This window comes from Pleurodeles waltl, chromosome 1_2 (genome assembly GCF_031143425.1).
Source record: "Pleurodeles waltl isolate 20211129_DDA chromosome 1_2, aPleWal1.hap1.20221129, whole genome shotgun sequence".
In the NCBI taxonomy this organism is placed as follows: domain Eukaryota; kingdom Metazoa; phylum Chordata; class Amphibia; order Caudata; family Salamandridae; genus Pleurodeles; species Pleurodeles waltl.
In genome coordinates, this window is record NC_090437.1 from 779949544 (window position 1) to 779965997 (window position 16454).

Sequence of the window (16454 nt, forward strand, 5' to 3'; positions counted from 1 at the left end):
CCATACATTCTGATGGGAATTGTAAATATCCAAACTATGACCTCAGGAGCCAAATTGCTAGATTGAGTGTCTTGGGATTTGGATCTCTGAAATGACCCTTGTTTTGTGTCAACAGATCCGGTCTGGATGGGAGTTTTGAGTGTGGTAAAACCGATAGATCTAATAATGTGTACCACGGCTGACGTGCCCACGTTGGTGCTATGAGTATCATGTTGAGTGAAGTTTGACACAACTTGTTGACTAGAAACGGAAGGAGTGGGAGAGGGGGGAAAAGCGTTTGCACATATCCCTGACCAATTGATCCATAGAGCATTGCCCTTGGATAGGGGATGTGGGTGTCTGGATGCGAAGTTTTGCCATTTTGTGTTTTTGCTTGTTGCAAACAGGTCTATGTTTGGTGTTCCCCACTTCTGAAAGTATTTTTGAAGTACTTGAGGATGAATCTCCCATTCGTGAGTTTGTTGGTGATTTCTGCTGAGGATGTTTGGCAACTGAATGTCTATCCCCGGAATGTATTGTGACAATAGATGAATTTGGATGTGGATTGTCCATTTCCAAATCTTCTGGGCTAGAAGGGACAGTTGGGATGAATGTGTCCCTCCCTGTTTGTTGAGATAATGCATGGTTGTCATGTTGTCTGTTCTGATAAGAACATTCTTCTGTGTGAGAAGAGGTTGAAAAGCTTTGAGTGCTAGAAAGACAACTAATAACTCCAAGTGGTTTGTGAGTAGCTGTTTGTGTCTGACTTCCCATTGCCCTTGAATGTTGTAATTGTTTAGGTGAGCTCCCCAACCAATCATTGATTGATGCATCTGTTGTAATTATGGTCTGAGGCACCGGGTCTTGAAATGACCGCCCCTTGTTTAGATTTGTGGAATTCCACCACTGCAGGGACATACATGTTTGGCGGTCTATCAACACTAGATCTTGGAGTTGACCGTCTGCCTGTGACCATTGCTGTGCAAGGCACTGTTGTAAGGGCCGCATGTTTAGTCTTGTGTGTGGAACAATTGCAATACAGGATGCTATCATTCCTAGAATTTTCATGACAAATCTGACAGTGTATTATTGATTTGGTTGTATTTGTGGGATTAGATTTTGGAAAGCTTGTATCCTTTGTGTATCTGGATATCCTAGAGCTTGTCGAGTATTTAGTATTGCACCCATATACGGTTATATTTGTGCTGACTGAAAGTGTGATTTTTGGTAGTTTATTGAGAAACCTAGTGTGGGTAAGGTTTGTATTACATAATGCGTATGTGTTTGGCACAGTGTATGACTGCTTGATTTTATTAGCCAATCGTCTAGATATGGAAAGACATGTATATGTTATCTTCTTAGGTAGGCTACGACTACTGCCAAGCACTCTGTGAATACCCTTGGCGCTGTTGTTATTCCAAAGGGTAACACTTTTAATTGGTAGTGTTTTCCCTGAATGACAAACCGGAGGTATTTTCTGTGTGCAGGATGGATGGGTATGTGAAAATACTCATCCTTGAGTCCAAGGTTGTCATGAAATCTTGTTTTTGTAGTAGTGGGATGACATCCTGTAAAGTTGCCATGTAAAAATGTTCAGACAGGATGTAAAGATTGATGGGCCTGAGGTCTAATATTGGCCTGAGGGTGCCATCTTTTTTGGGAATCAGAAAGTATAGTGAGTAAACTCCTGTTTCTATCTGACACTGTGGAACCAATTCTATTGCTTGTTTGAGTAATAGAGATTGGAACTCTTCTTGTAACACAATTGTGTGTTCTGTGGATAGTTTGTGTAACCTTGGTGGAATATTTGGAGGAGTGTTTATCAATTCTAGGCAATAGCCATTGCGGATAATTGATAGTACCCAGTTGTCTGCGGTAATCTTCCCCCCACAGGTGAGGTATGGAGTGGAAGGGAATGAGGGAAGTCACTGTTTTGGGTGTTGTGCAGGCTGCTTAGAGGCCTGGAACTTTCCCTTATTTCTGGGGTATTGTCCTCTATATGTGCTTCTAAAACGACCACGTTAGTACTGTGGCTGGTAGGCTGGTTTTGTCTGAGAGGTTGATGCCTCTGAGGGCTGTGTTCTGAAACCACCTCAAAACTGAGGTTTACTAAATGACCCCCTATATGGTGCAGGGTAAAGTGCACCCATTGCTTTTGCTGTGTCAGAGTCTTTTCGTAATTTTTTGATCGCTGTGCCTACCTCTGGCCCAAAAAAATGTTTTTTGTCAAAAGGCATGATTAACACAGCCTGCTGTATTTCTGGTTTGAATCCAGAAGATCGGAGCCATGCATGTCTACGTATAGTGACTGTTGTGTTTACACTCCTAGCAGCGTTATCTGCTGCACCTAGGGCAGATCTTATCTAGTTGTTTGTAATGGCTTGCCCTTCCTCCACTACCTGTTGTGCCCTTTTTTGGTGTTCTTTGGAAAGATACTGTATTATATACTGCATATCGTCCCAATGGGCTCTGCCATAACGAGCTAATAGTGCTTGCGAGTTGGCTATCCTCCACTGGTTTGCTGCCTGGGATGCAACTCTTTTCCCTACAGCATTGACTTTCCTGCTTTCTTTATCAGGAGGGGGTGCATCTCCTGAGGACTGACTGTTTTCCCTGTTTCTGGCAGCGCTAACTACAACAGAATCTAGCGGTACCTGATGGATGATATAATCAGGGTCAGAAGGTTCAGCTTTGTATTTCTTCTCTATTCTAGGTGTTATAATGCGTGCCTTTACTAGTTCGTTAAAGATCTGATCTGCATGTTTTACCATGCCTGGGAGCATTGGGAGGCATTGGTACCTAGAATGAGTTGAGGATAGTGTGTTGAATAAAAAATCATCTTCTATTGGGTATGTATGCATGGTAACCCCATGATATTCTGCAGCCCTAGCTATGACCTGGTTATAGACAGTACTATTCTCAGGTGGCAATGGTTTAGAAGGGTAGCTGTCTGGATCATTACTTGGAATGGGATCAGGGTCATAAAGATCCCATGGATCAACAATGTCCTGTTGTAAGTCATATGAATGAGTGGGTGAATGCATTGGTGTAGGGCTGATGGGAGGAGAGGTAGGTAGGTGGGGAGAATGAGGAGGAGAAGACTGAGCAGGTGGTGGTTTCTCCTTCTGCCTTGGCACTTTAGCTGGAGGCCGCATAGTGTCCAATTCCTCCTGAAAAGCTAGCTTCCTCTTTGTTTTTAAAGGAGGTGCTGTAAAAATTCTCCCTGTTTCTTTATGGATGTGGATCCTGGATTGCCTTTCATCCATAATTTCCAGAATTGGTTCTACCTCTAACTCCTCTTTAGAGAGTTTGTGGCTTTCTTTAAGTCTTTTCGAAAGTCCATGTTCGTCTGTGTATGTTGGTATTTTCGGCTCTGACGCGTGCTTTTTTCGGGATCAAAAAAGATGAGGAGGACAAAGCTTTCGGCTCTGAAACTGGCTTTCTTATTTTCGACTCCAAAAATTGATGTCTACTGGAGTCGGAAACTGAGCTTTTTGTTGTCTCCGAGGTTTTTGGAGGAGTGGCCTTTTTCGGTGCCGAACTGGGAGATCGGTCACCGACAGTCTTTTCTCAGGCTGAGCCATGGCCTTCCGGCAGTGGCGTACCCAAGGCCTTTTGTTTTTTCTTTTGTGAGGGTGCAGGGGCAGACTTACTCACATGTTGTCCTGCTGTGACTGATCTGTCTTCCTCTGATTCCTGCTCCGACTCTGAATCTCAAACTGAGACTGCTGTCTGCATCAATTCTTCGAGATATTGCCCGCTCTTCGACTGCATTTTGAGCCTTCTTTCTCTTCGGTCTCTGAGAGTCTTTTTCAATCGGATCGACAGGCCTCGCAGTTTTCTTCCTGATGGTCTGGGGAAAGGCAGAGGTTGCAAACCAGATGCTGGTCTGTGTACGGGTACTTCGCATGACACTGAGGACAGAATTGGAATGGAGTCTGATCCACAAGGCTTTCCACGCGGTCGGCCCGAATAGGCCCGAGTCGGGCATGCGCGCCCCGAAGAGCGAACAAAGTTGTTTTCCCGACGGTACTACTGTGTCGATGGAAGAATATGAACCCGATTGATACAATACCGATGAAAAGAGAGTTTTACAAAGTTTTCCGAATCGAAATCTCGGAGCGAGAGGAAACACGTCCGAACCCGACGGGGGAAAGAAAACAATCTAACAATGGAGTCGATGCCCATGCGCAATGGAGCTGAAGAGGAGTCGTCAATCGATCCCGTGACTCGAAAACACTTCTTCGAAGAAAAACAACTTGTAACACTCAGAGTCCAACACTAGATGGTGGACTAATGCACAGCATGTTTATCTGCAGCTACACATGCCATTGAATATATATATATATATATATATATATATATACATATATATATACACACACACACACACACACACACACACACATATATATATATATACACACGTGTGTGTGTGTGTGAAGGTATATACATATATATATTAATATAAAAGATAGTAGGTTATTTGAATATAAAATATTGTAATAATCTATGTTGGGTTTAATAAAGTGTGCCCAATACATTTTAATAAAAAATAGTTACATGAATTGTAATTAATTACATCACTTTCAAAAATTATTAATGCACAATATTTATGTTGTTTTCTTAAGGTGGGATTTTTTAATTTTTTTTTATTTAAACATCAGAAAAATAAGTTTAATTTAATCTATTTCTGATGGAAATGACCCTCTCTGGGGAGTCCCCAAATGGTTTGCCTTTTTCCTCTCACTTTTTGCTGAATTTGTTTTTCTGCCTTAGGATTCTGGGCACTTTACCACTGCTAAACAATGCTAAAGTGCATGTGCTCACTCCCCTAAAACAAGGTATCATTGGTGTATCCACAATTGGCATATTTACTTATAAGCCCTGAGTAAAGTGCACTATATGTGCCCAGGGCATGTAAATTAAATGCTACAAGTGGACCCACAGTACTGATTGTGTCACTGACTTAAGCACCCCTTTAAACATGTCTCGGGCCTGCCAGTGCAGAGCCTGTATGTGCTGTTTCACTGCCATGACGATTTTGCATTTAAAACCTCTTGCCAAGCCTTAAACTTCCCTTTTATTACACATGAGACACCCCTAAGGTAGGCCATAGATAGCTCATAGGGCATGCTGCGGTGTAAGTAAAAGGCAGAACATATACTTTTCAGTTTTACATGTCCTGGTAATGAAAAACTCCCACATTTGGTTTTCACTGCTGTGAGGCCTACCCCTCTCAGATGATAACATTGGGGATTCCTTGATACAATTATTAAGTGTAATTCCTGATTGAAAAGGGGTAGGACTATTGTGTTTTGTACCTATGGACTTGTAATAATAAATCATCCTTAATGGTAAAGTTGGATTTATGATTACAACTTTAAAAAAGCCACTTTTAGAAAGTTGGCATTTATCTGCTCTTATGCCCAATGTAACTTCTGCCTGCCTTCAATGCACGTCTGGTTTATGTGACAGCTGAGCTTTGTGCAATCCCTCTAGACAAGTCACAACAAAGGGAGCAGAGATGTGCCTCATTTGCTATTCACATCCTGATGGGCCATCCTGGGCAGGATGGGAGGAAGCAGCTAACACTTGCACTTGAACAAGGCTGTGCCTACCCTTACACAAAGAGCTGCTTACCCCCCTGAAGTGTATCTGTAGCCAAGGCAGGAAATGGAGGACATTTGTGCACTTTGAAGCACCTCTCTTAAGTTACCCACACTTCAAAGGCACCACTGGGTATAAGACCCTACCAAATCAGTACACTTCTGGACCTCTGGATATTCTGCCAGGGAGAAGGACTGCTGTGCTGCTACTGGGACAGCTACTCTGCTGGACTACTGACCTGGAATGACTGTTTTCTTGCCTTTGCTGACCTGCTGCCCTCCTTGCCTGGATGAGAAGGACTGGACCCACGTCATCCCCAGAACCAAAGCGACGACAAGGGCTTGCCTCCTGTTCTGATGTCTCAAGGACATCAAAGACTTCATTCAACTCTGCTATAGCTCCTGGACTCTACCAACAGTGAGTCCTACTTTTTGAAGTAGCGCCAATAAAGTCATGGACCATTGAAAGTGGGTTCTGCAGCTGTCCACTACAGAAATCCACGAGTCGTTGTCACTGAGCTGATCAGGTACGCTACATCTCTTCTCGATGCAACGCCACTGCCACTCAGGACAAGGACATAGCAGAAACCACTGCATAGCTCAGAATCGATGCATCGCCCTTATATCCAATGCATCGCCGGCTGCACGGCTCGACGACTACGCATCACCCTCACTGTGAAGGGTTTGACGTGGCACCTCAAGGACATCCCACCAAAAACTGCGCAGCTTGACGATGCATCTCGGACTGCGCGGATCGGAACCAATTCAACGCCTTTGCATTGTCTCCCCTCACCACGTATCAGTTCTTCGACATCCGCGCAACTCTCCACACAAGGTACTGTTTCAGCGGGACAAGGTTAATCACTGTAGCAGCCCGCGCTCCCTCACAGTGCACCTGAAATTCTGGATTGACCCTGGTCTAGCGCAACCAGAGAGCCCCGGTTGGCACTGTAAGTCTCTAAGCACTATGATTGCAGATGTTCTTTAAAAATTCATATCTCGACTACTACTTTTCGCTGGTTTGGTCTTTTATCGTTCATTAAATTAAGATGTATTTTTCTAACCAGGTGTGTATTTCTTTTGTGTGGTGCTTTCACTGTTTTATTGTTTTTAAGTGTTGCACAAATACTTTATACAATGCCTCCTAAGTTAAGCCTGCCCGCTCTGCACTGAAGTACCAGAGGGTGACCACAGGTTAATTTAGGGTGTGTATCTGACTTACCCTGACTAGGAATGTGGTCCCTACTTGGACAGGGTGCATTCTGCTGCGAACTAAAGAGCCTATTTCTAACAATATCCTTAACGAAAGTTTTAATTCAAATTTAATTCAATGATGAAGTCACATTTTTTTTCAATTTTGATCTACATTTAAAGTAAATGTATAAAATGAATTTGCAATATTATTTAACATAAAAATATTTGGAATATGTATTTTTCATTACATACATTTTTTTAAAAATTTTCTCAAAACTTCCCCATCGGGAGATTCCACCGTCGGACGGAGACCTATAAATAATTTGTTGAACTTTCACAACCCCATTTATGAAATATTTTTAAGAAACAGTGTTGAAAATGTATCACAAAACCCACAAGGAACCAAATAACATGGTGGGGTATGAAACAGAGAGATAGTGCTATTCGGATCATAGTCAAACGCTTTCACAAAGTCAGGTTTTAAAGAGTTTTTGGATGGTGAAAAGTTTGAGGGTGGCCTTTAGGTTTTAAGGCAGTGTGTTCGAGGGAAAAGGCTCTCCCTATCTGAAATCTTGTGCCCCTGAGGGAAGAGGATCTGAAGAATGGGAGCCCGAGGTCAACCTGTTCATGTTTGAGGTAGCAGTTGTAGTGTGATGAAATGGAAGCTGATCTATCAAAACAACTTCTCGAAGAAACATTCAGGTTGATGTAGTTCTCCATTAAGATTTGGATGGAGGGCAGGATCTGGTTGCAAAGATGAGTATCACATGAATAGTGATGGATGATCTGCAAGAATAATTGTGTACATAATCCACTTTAAAAAAAAAATTAAGTGTTACTGGAATGCATGACAATTAATTACAATAATGTGCTCATTATATGTTGCTTTATACTACACTTTTTGTAAATGACAGCTATTTCAATTGCTTAGTGTAATGGCACTCATTTTAGCGACATCGGAAAGATATAAGGCTGAGTCGGCCTTGCTGGAATTTGAATTTGTGACCTCCAGATCCCACCAGATGGGTGGAGTCAACATCGACTTATTAGAGCCATCTTGTTGGTTCTAGAAAACACAAGCATATGTCTGGCTTTTTAAGTTGTCAATAACATCACTCCAGCCTATTTTTGGTGCTGTGCAGCACAATGCTTTCTATTATGTAGGTAAGTAACAGGGCACAGGAAGGTGGGTATGGAAATAGGTTGCACTGGACTGCACTGTGTATTGGCTCCATGAATTTAAAAAATGGTCAGGGGCACACTCAACTTCACTCCTAACTCATCAACCAGCAAACACCCATCATAAGCCCCCATATCTTCACTCTTTGTTCACAGAATAGAATCATTTGAAATAGCAGTCGAATCCACAAAGTAATGGATGGATGCTGACTCTCTATGGGGAAACCTTCCTTCATCGTCAAAGACTAAAAAACAGTCATGTGTGATGGTGAATGTGCCTCAGCCATTCTCATGGTCTTTCTGACATATTCCTTCTAGCACTGCATAGATCCAGAGTAACAACAGAACACTCTTCGCTTGCACAATATCTATGGCACCAGTACTCACATACACCCTGCTTGTCTCGCTGTTACCACCCAACTACTACTTTATCCAATTGAATCATTTGTAAACGCTTAGATGGACCCGGGGAATCATGGTTGAGCTGTAACAATAATAAGTAAACAAACAAACTTCCCCTGAAACCGTCAGAGCCGCTCAATAGTGTGAGAAATTAAGATGACATGGGGCCACAGCCAATTAAGAGGGCACACACGAAACCTGTGAACAATAAGAGGGTAAAAGAGGCGACCTTGTCCTCGGAGATAAAGAAGCGCCAATAAATGCTATCTGGGGCGAGGGAAAGGCAGATGGGGCGAGCATTTTAAGAGTTTACATTCTAGATATCCTTGCAAATATTTGAGGGCTGTTTACAACCGGCGTCCAGATGAGGCTAATTCCACTATGCCGCTTCAAAGAAAGGTATAACGCTCATTAACCTAGTCGATAAAACCCAACCACGTAGTACAACCTCGGTGCCTTCCAGCCCCGGCTGGCAGTAAAATGTTTTAGAGTTCCGAGCAAACACCAACATGATACCGGACTGCAGTAAAATATTTCCTGTCGAGTGCATGTACACGTACTCCAGTCGGTTGTGCGAGAAGCGGAAACCTCCTTTCCAGGGACGTTACACAGGCCTCTGCGTCGCATAGGGGTCGGGATCATGCCTAAACCTCCAAAGATCCCCAAAAGCTTCAAAGAGACAGAGACCCATTCAGCCCAAGACCAATAAATATCTGTCAGATTTATGAAACACTAAGAACCCCCCCAACCCACCCACCAAAAATCAGATTCTGCAAAGAGGTGTGTTACGTTACGGCATCGCGCCCTGCCTTGTGGAAGGTGGTTTGCATTCAGGGTGGCTTCAAGGAAACACCCCTCCCCCCACCCCGGGACTCAGCTAGGCTCGCCGGGCGGGGGAAACAAGTGAGTGAAGGGCACAGTGCGGAGGCGACACCGGCGACGAGACAATGGGGCTTGCTCACCTGTGTAAACGGAGATACAGAGCAGGGTCACCAGCAGTTCCAGGCCCAGCACTCCCAGGATGAAGTAGATGTAGAGGGAACGCTCCAGGACGAAGGACAACTGCGTGGACAAAATCAGCAGCAGCGCGGCGTTCCCTGGAACAACAAAAGAACCTACAGTGAAGACGGGGCCCCGTTAACTGCTGCGCACAAGTCCACTGCTAGTTACCAGGCAGAACTTTCGACTGTACAGACCGACGAGTGAGAGGAATGGAAACAGATTAGGACAACGAGAAACTAGAATGAAAGCCAGAAAGATACAAATAACAGAAAAAGGTAAATACTGCCAAATAAATAATCGAAGCATTAAAGAACTTTCTAAACTAAGCACGTCATCCCACAATACGTCCATCCATGCAGCATAATACGTTGTGTACATTCCACATTACAAAACCACCACAGGACAATCAGCCATCACAACTACTACACAAATATTTAATGGGATGTCTTGACAATTCTATTATGTAGAAGTGAAGTCAGGTAAACAGCAGAGCGAAACTCACCATACTTTTGTTGAGCTCTGCATGGGGACAACAGCCCTGCAGTCTGTGTAAGTACAGAACTGTGTTTAGTACCACAAAACTAGAGAGCGTGCAAAGGCGCACTGAACTACTTACACGACCCTGAGACACGATTCGTGATCACAACGGGGCAGGTTACTTAGGTGGGTGATGGGTTCCTATTGTGTGGGGTGGAAAAAGTCCCTTTAAGATCTGTCCAGTTACTCCACTCTAATTAAGAGTCTACTAAGGAAGATGTTCGCTTGGAGGTCATAAGATCATAATGGGATCATATGGAAAAAACACTAGTGGAAACAGAGAAAGGGCAGGTCCTGCAGCAGACTGTCAATGCATCTTACTCCACCCATCATTAACAACCAAGATTCAGAAAAATGAAAAACATCAGAAAATTAGAGGTCAGTGATTATTAAGTAACGGCAAAGATTACCTTCAACAAACAGTATCCCACACCCAAAGCTCTGCGGACAAAATGTCTTTAGGCTACAGGTGAACATTTTTACCCTGAAAATACGTATTAAAGCTGTACGCAAATCCACACAAAAGTATTTATGAGCCCTGGCACCTTAACATAACCAGATACACTCAGAATGCAAAAACAAAATAAACAGGAGAAACTGCAGCTGGCAATACACGCACAACACAGCAGTACTGCCACAAACCATACCCACACTAAAATCAAGGTCCTTCCCCAAAGACATGCACAGCTGCGCAGGAAACCAATGAACAGAACAGCAGTTAAGTGCTAAGGTAACATTCCATTCACACAACACACATACTATCTTAAGTAAGCATCAACAAACATGAATGCAAAATCTGACAATCATCCAGGGTAAAGAAGGGCTGACAGTACAAAAGCCACCAGAAGCAACATGGAACTCATTTATCAGGTGGAGAAAAAGGGCCACACAACAGACTAATCTACCACCAACCAACCACACATAGTACAAGCTGTGATACCTATACAACAGACTAATCTACCACCAACCAACCACACATAGTACAAGCTGTGATACCTATACACACCACCAGAAAGTCTAAACAAAACTACATGTGTATACATCTGTGCCATAAAAAGCTGTCAGAAGCACTATGAGAAAAACAGCTCAAGAAACTTTGGCCCTAGCACCTACAGATGCCCCTGACATTCCAGGGCCCTAACCTGCAACAACTGCTTCTTACTGCATTCACAAACAGCACACAAACAATGCTACTTGTTACAAGGATTTAAGGAAAACAGCAAGTGTCTACCACTGACACATAGGACACTACCAGTGACACCAGCTCCAGAAGCACAAGCCGTCAAGTGGCTGCACCTTTGGAGGCCATCAGAAGCAGACCGGGGAGAGCAGGCAAATTGTGTCTACTATTTTGGACAAAAGCAGAGGGCTCTTTGGAAAGCCACGTGGGATGCCATCTGCATGTGGCGCTATGCCCAGGTAGAACACAGCAGCACAGTGACACAAATGAAGAGGTACCTAGTACAGAGACGGGCCCCAGCTAAGTCAGCCAGGATGTCACCACAGACAACCACTGACATTTGATGTACTGGGAAGAAGTTGTGACTTGAACACCGGTGAGGGAACAAATTGCAAACATGGATAGAACTAACTTAGAACAATAAGATCATCAATGGGGTGGCTGATGTTTAAGAGATGCTTCTGTGCATGCTTCAGTAGAGGAAGGATACAGATGAATGGAGGAGACAATGTCATTGAAAATTACATCCTCTACATGGTACAGTTCACTCCATTTGTCCAGGAAGCACTGCAAGACTGATGTAGAGAAGGAAGAATGAAATAGCCTAGGAGTAGAGGAAACCGTGCACTTCCATGCTTTGTATGTAGCAAAGGGCATCCAGGTTACTAGGCCGTCATGTGGCTGCATTGTTCAGGAAGTACTTCGGGTGCACAGCTATGCTGATATGTACATTTCAAAGACTCTTCGGTCTATTTTGATGAGTACCATTGCTTGTGCTGAATGATGTAACACTGATGTGAGAGAGAAATGGACACAACACTGACATGCTTTCCTATGACCTGCAACATTTGGAAACCATGGAGCTCTCCCCACCAGCTTTTAGCTATCATAGCCCAAAAAAGTATGAGCAGCCTTAAGGGACTCCAGCTGTTTGTTAGATGAACTCACCTCTTAAACATCATGTCTATTTCTAGCATGGCACAATATTGCTGCTCACCTTAAGACATCTGATGTGCTTCTGTTCTCTTGGGTTTCACTTTGTTCAACCAAGCATATATATGCCAGAGTGTACTTTCATTGTCAGCCCTTGCCCTATTCAGCCATTAGCAATGACAATCCCTCACTGAACTGGCATTCAGATGTTTTTCTCTTTCTTCCAATGAACATTTTCCAAATACCTTATGCCAGCAGACAAACTCATTATTGCCGAGGGCAACCATGTATTCATTAGTTTTAATAACTACCAAAGAAGGGAGAGGAGACAGTGCACTGAAGTTGGATAATGCTCTTTTTAGGGCCATGGATGAGGGAGTTGAGAGGGTATTTGTTTTAGGTGTGGGCGTGCAGAATAACATGAATAAGGTGACACTGGCAATTTGCTGTTATCTTCATTCACAAGTTAGACTTTCATGGATCAGATGGGAATTCCCATTCTAAAAGAAGGGAACACAAGACCACTAATCCCACCACCCTTTCAAACAGGATAGAGTGAGTGAAACAATGTATCAAATACAGCTGAGAATTCCTGCCACATCATTGCCACTTTGCATCTCCTGCGTTCGTTTTGCAGGACTTATTTTTCCATTTGTGTTAGTGAACAGTTAGTAATTAGCAATACATGCAATTTTTGAAGCGTTTGAGGTTGCATTTACTTTCCGTGTAGGATTAAAGCATAATTTGGAATTACTAGGGTTTAGCGATTAGGAAATCACAAATTTCAGTGATCACTGCTTTGATTGATTGTACCTGTACAGCTGGATTTCGAGAAGGCAGAAAAAAAAGATCAATAAATATGAAACCGAAAAACTGTTTATGAAACTACTGAGCATAAAGAATTGGTCGACATAGCTGAGAGTTAGTTATGTTACATCCTGCCATTGGAAAAGACAGGAACTGTAATTACAAGCATGTTTATCCAAATATAGGCCCTCATTCTGACTTCAGCGGTCTTTACACAAGACCGCCGAAGCAACGGGTGCCAGAATACCACCAGTGCTGGCGGTCTTCCGACCACCATATTACAAGTACTGAAGGATTTCCGCCACAATTTGGTTGGAAATTTTCCAGTAGACATGCTGGCAGTCGAAAGCGCTGGGGAGGTTCCACCATAGCCCCACCCTGCCAAAAGGACTCTGACCGCTGTATTACGACCTGTAATACAGCCTGGCGGTGTCCTGATGGTGTGGTGCTGCCGGCAGTGGAAGCACTTGTTCCCGTTCCCTGCCGGATGACCACCTCGCCGGACAAGGTAAGTCGATCGTCCGACAGGGGAGGGGGGTGTTGTGTGTGCGGGGGTGTTGTCTGCATGTGTGAATGGGTGTATGCATGTGTGTATGGGTGTTTGAATACGTGTATGATTGTTGAATTGAGTGCGTGTTGGAATGCTTGTGTGAATGAGTGTATAGATGTATGTAAGTGTTGGTGAATGATTATGCGGGGTGTGTGTGGGTGTGTGTTTGCGTGTATGCGGGGAAGGGGGTGCTGTTCTGGAAGGGGGTGGGGGTATAGTTCTGGAAGTGGGGGTGCTGTTCTGGAAGGGGGTTGGGGATGCTGGTATGGAAGGGAGGGGTGGGTGGTATTGGGATTGCAGGGGGGGGTTGGAGGAGTCTGTTGGTGACAGGAAAGAAATTTCCTGTCACTGGTAGCCTTTCTGCCAGGGTTTCCATGGTGGTGCTAGCCACGAGAAACCCTGGCGGAAAGCCGACTCATGATGTCGCCGCCGGTCTTCAGTGGACCGCTGGGTCGGGGATGCTGATCTCAGGCCCAGCTGTCCAACTGCCCTGGCGGTACAAGCAGGGATGTGGCAGGTTGGCATAGGCCAGCCCGCCACACTCATTGTGGTGGTCTTCACCGCAGCCCTGGCGGTCTTCGGACCGCCAGGGTCAAAATGAGGGCCATAATTAATGCACATTTCTGTGTCAAAATACAAACCTTGCTGCTGGTGATATTGAACATATTATATGAATTTTTACAACACTCATTTAACTTCTCATGCCAAATAGAGTTGATTTGCATTTGAAAGAAAGCTGAAAGGGGTAATTAGTGTTCAATTTGAAAAAAAAAATATGTTCCAGTGCCCAAAGTTTCTCAGAAGCCTGCAGCCAGCGCTGTTGATTGTCTGGGTTGCCGAACACCAAGGCTGTCCAAAGATGATTACCCTGATGCCTCTTTCATCCATCACCACAAGATAGGTACATCCTTTAGGACGTAGGGGCCCTGCTCCCCACTTTTTGCAGATAGGTCAGCCTGACAGACATGCTTCACATTCATGCCAGGCAGCCAGGAGCTGTACATGCGATAATGCGCAAGTGGCTTGCTGTCTGAGCTGAAGTTTGCCAGGCTGGGGATTTCACAGCCCTGTGGGTGGGGGTGGGGGTCTCATCAGCCTGGTAAAGCGCTTAGAGGTCTTCTTTCTCATGACAAGGGGACGGACTCAGACCTGGACACTTAAGTTTTAAGCCATGAAGTTCCCTGGGCCAAATGTCTATCAGTGATGACTTGTCACAGCAGAAACAGCAACTGTCACTGACCACATCCCATTGTGACGAGTAAGGGACTGCCACCTCCTCTCTACGGTCGGCCAGTGAGAGGAGGCGGCAGTCCAAACCCAACAGGAACGTCAGAGGCTTCCCTCCTGCCACCCAAGATCACAGCTGCGGCCTGGTAAGTTTTTTTTTTTTTTAAATGCTTGGTGCATGTACGTATGCATGAATGTATGTGAATTAGGGCTGTGAATGGGTGTATGCGTGTGTATAAGCTTGTGAATGGTGGGTGTATATGTATGTGCTTGTTTATGTATGGGTGTGAGTTAGTGTGAATGTAGATAGGTAAGTGTTGAGTATGTATGTGCCCCTACCCCACAACCCATTTCTGCCTCGCTCTCTTGTTCAAAACACGATGAGTATACATGCAGAAGTGACGGGCCCCACAGATAAATACCGGTGGGCTCCACCTATAACGAATGGGTCACAATGAACAGTGGGGGCGAGTGAAGAGAGTGGAGCGAGATAAACCCACAGAGACAACAGCAAAGAACACGCACGCCTACGTGCTATACCCTTTGCACAGACACTACACCGGCGGGAACGGTCATTTTCTTCTTTCTCCTCTCCATCTCAGTCCACAAAATGTAAACTATTCTTTTCCTCTCCGTCTGACAATTTCCAAAACGTAAACTGCTGATATAACACGGTCACTTGTGTATAAACCCAAGAAAAACCAAGAACGTGACCACCCGTACCCTATTGCGATTGGGAAACTTATTTATAGCGACGTCACCCTGCAGCGCCAATGTGCGTGTCAGTCAGCTCGTTCACCCCTTATTCTAAGAGACACAAGGACGCACTGAGTAAGAAAAACTTGTACTTATTTTGCCACTCGCCAAGCCTGCTTATATCACGAGAGCTCCCCCTACTGGCTGTTCTCATTGTGCTGTAGCTGGGAGTTAATGCACGCGTTCTACGTGGCTCTCTATAGAGAATCTGTTTTTGTTAGCCAAGTATTTTATACCCACATTCATTAAGCCTCTGGCACGTTAAAAGACGACTGTCGCTGACACGTATACAAATGGAGGACCACACAGAGCTTATGTTGTTTTTAAATATGAGCCTAACTTCCTATCTACTTGTAATATGAATCTGCACAGTGTCAGTGTTGCTCCGCCTCTTCAGCCACAGTAAATTCCCCTGTTTTATTTCAACACTGTCAAGACGATGTTAAAAATAAAACAATCACATAGGAGTCTTGGGCCTGTTTTCTGGCTGGGGGCCAGGTTTCCCTGATTGACGTTTGCATTTAACATGGTGCGTGTCAAACTGAATTTTTCATGCACCAACTGCAGCTTTGTCTAGGTATGGGAAGTACATTAAATACTTTGGAGATTTGTTTCTCTTGTTGTAGAAGTAGTTGTTATTGGTAACGATCCTCTGACATCCAAACAGGTTAGGCACCACAGCATAACTGACCTTACAAAGATTCTAACGTAAATAGGATCAGAACCAGATGACAACATACTCTGAGATAAAAGTGGGCGAATCATTCCTTAAAGATAAAGTTACAACGCGTCCACTTTTCTTCATATAAACAAAACTGAAACCAGAATAAGTACTCAATGGAACACCAAACACAAAGATCAGCGCTGGTAGAGAAACCCTAACCAAGACAAGCACATTTCCACTAGACAACACAACGTCATGCAACACAGCACAGAGACATAACAGGAAAACAATAAGAACCAACACAGAATAAACAAAACAAACAAGGCACAATGGTCAACATCTGCCTCAAACAAAATTCTCAAACCAACCCGGAGGTCTCCTAGGCCTGGACTGGTTAGTCGGACTACCGGTGCCACCCCAACCGCAGGAGTGGCA

General features: G+C 44.2%; 1 protein-coding gene across 2 annotated transcripts in view; it reads right to left on the reverse strand.

Moving 5' to 3' along the window:
• Nucleotides 1-16454, reverse strand: part of TMEM192 (transmembrane protein 192) — a 357863-nt gene that overhangs the window by 200392 nt on the left and 141017 nt on the right. For both annotated transcript variants that reach the window (XM_069243904.1, XM_069243895.1), the window contains exon 4: nucleotides 9326-9460. In XM_069243904.1, the coding sequence (XP_069100005.1) occupies nucleotides 9326-9460 (135 nt within the window). The remainder of the gene's footprint in view (nucleotides 1-9325; nucleotides 9461-16454) is intronic.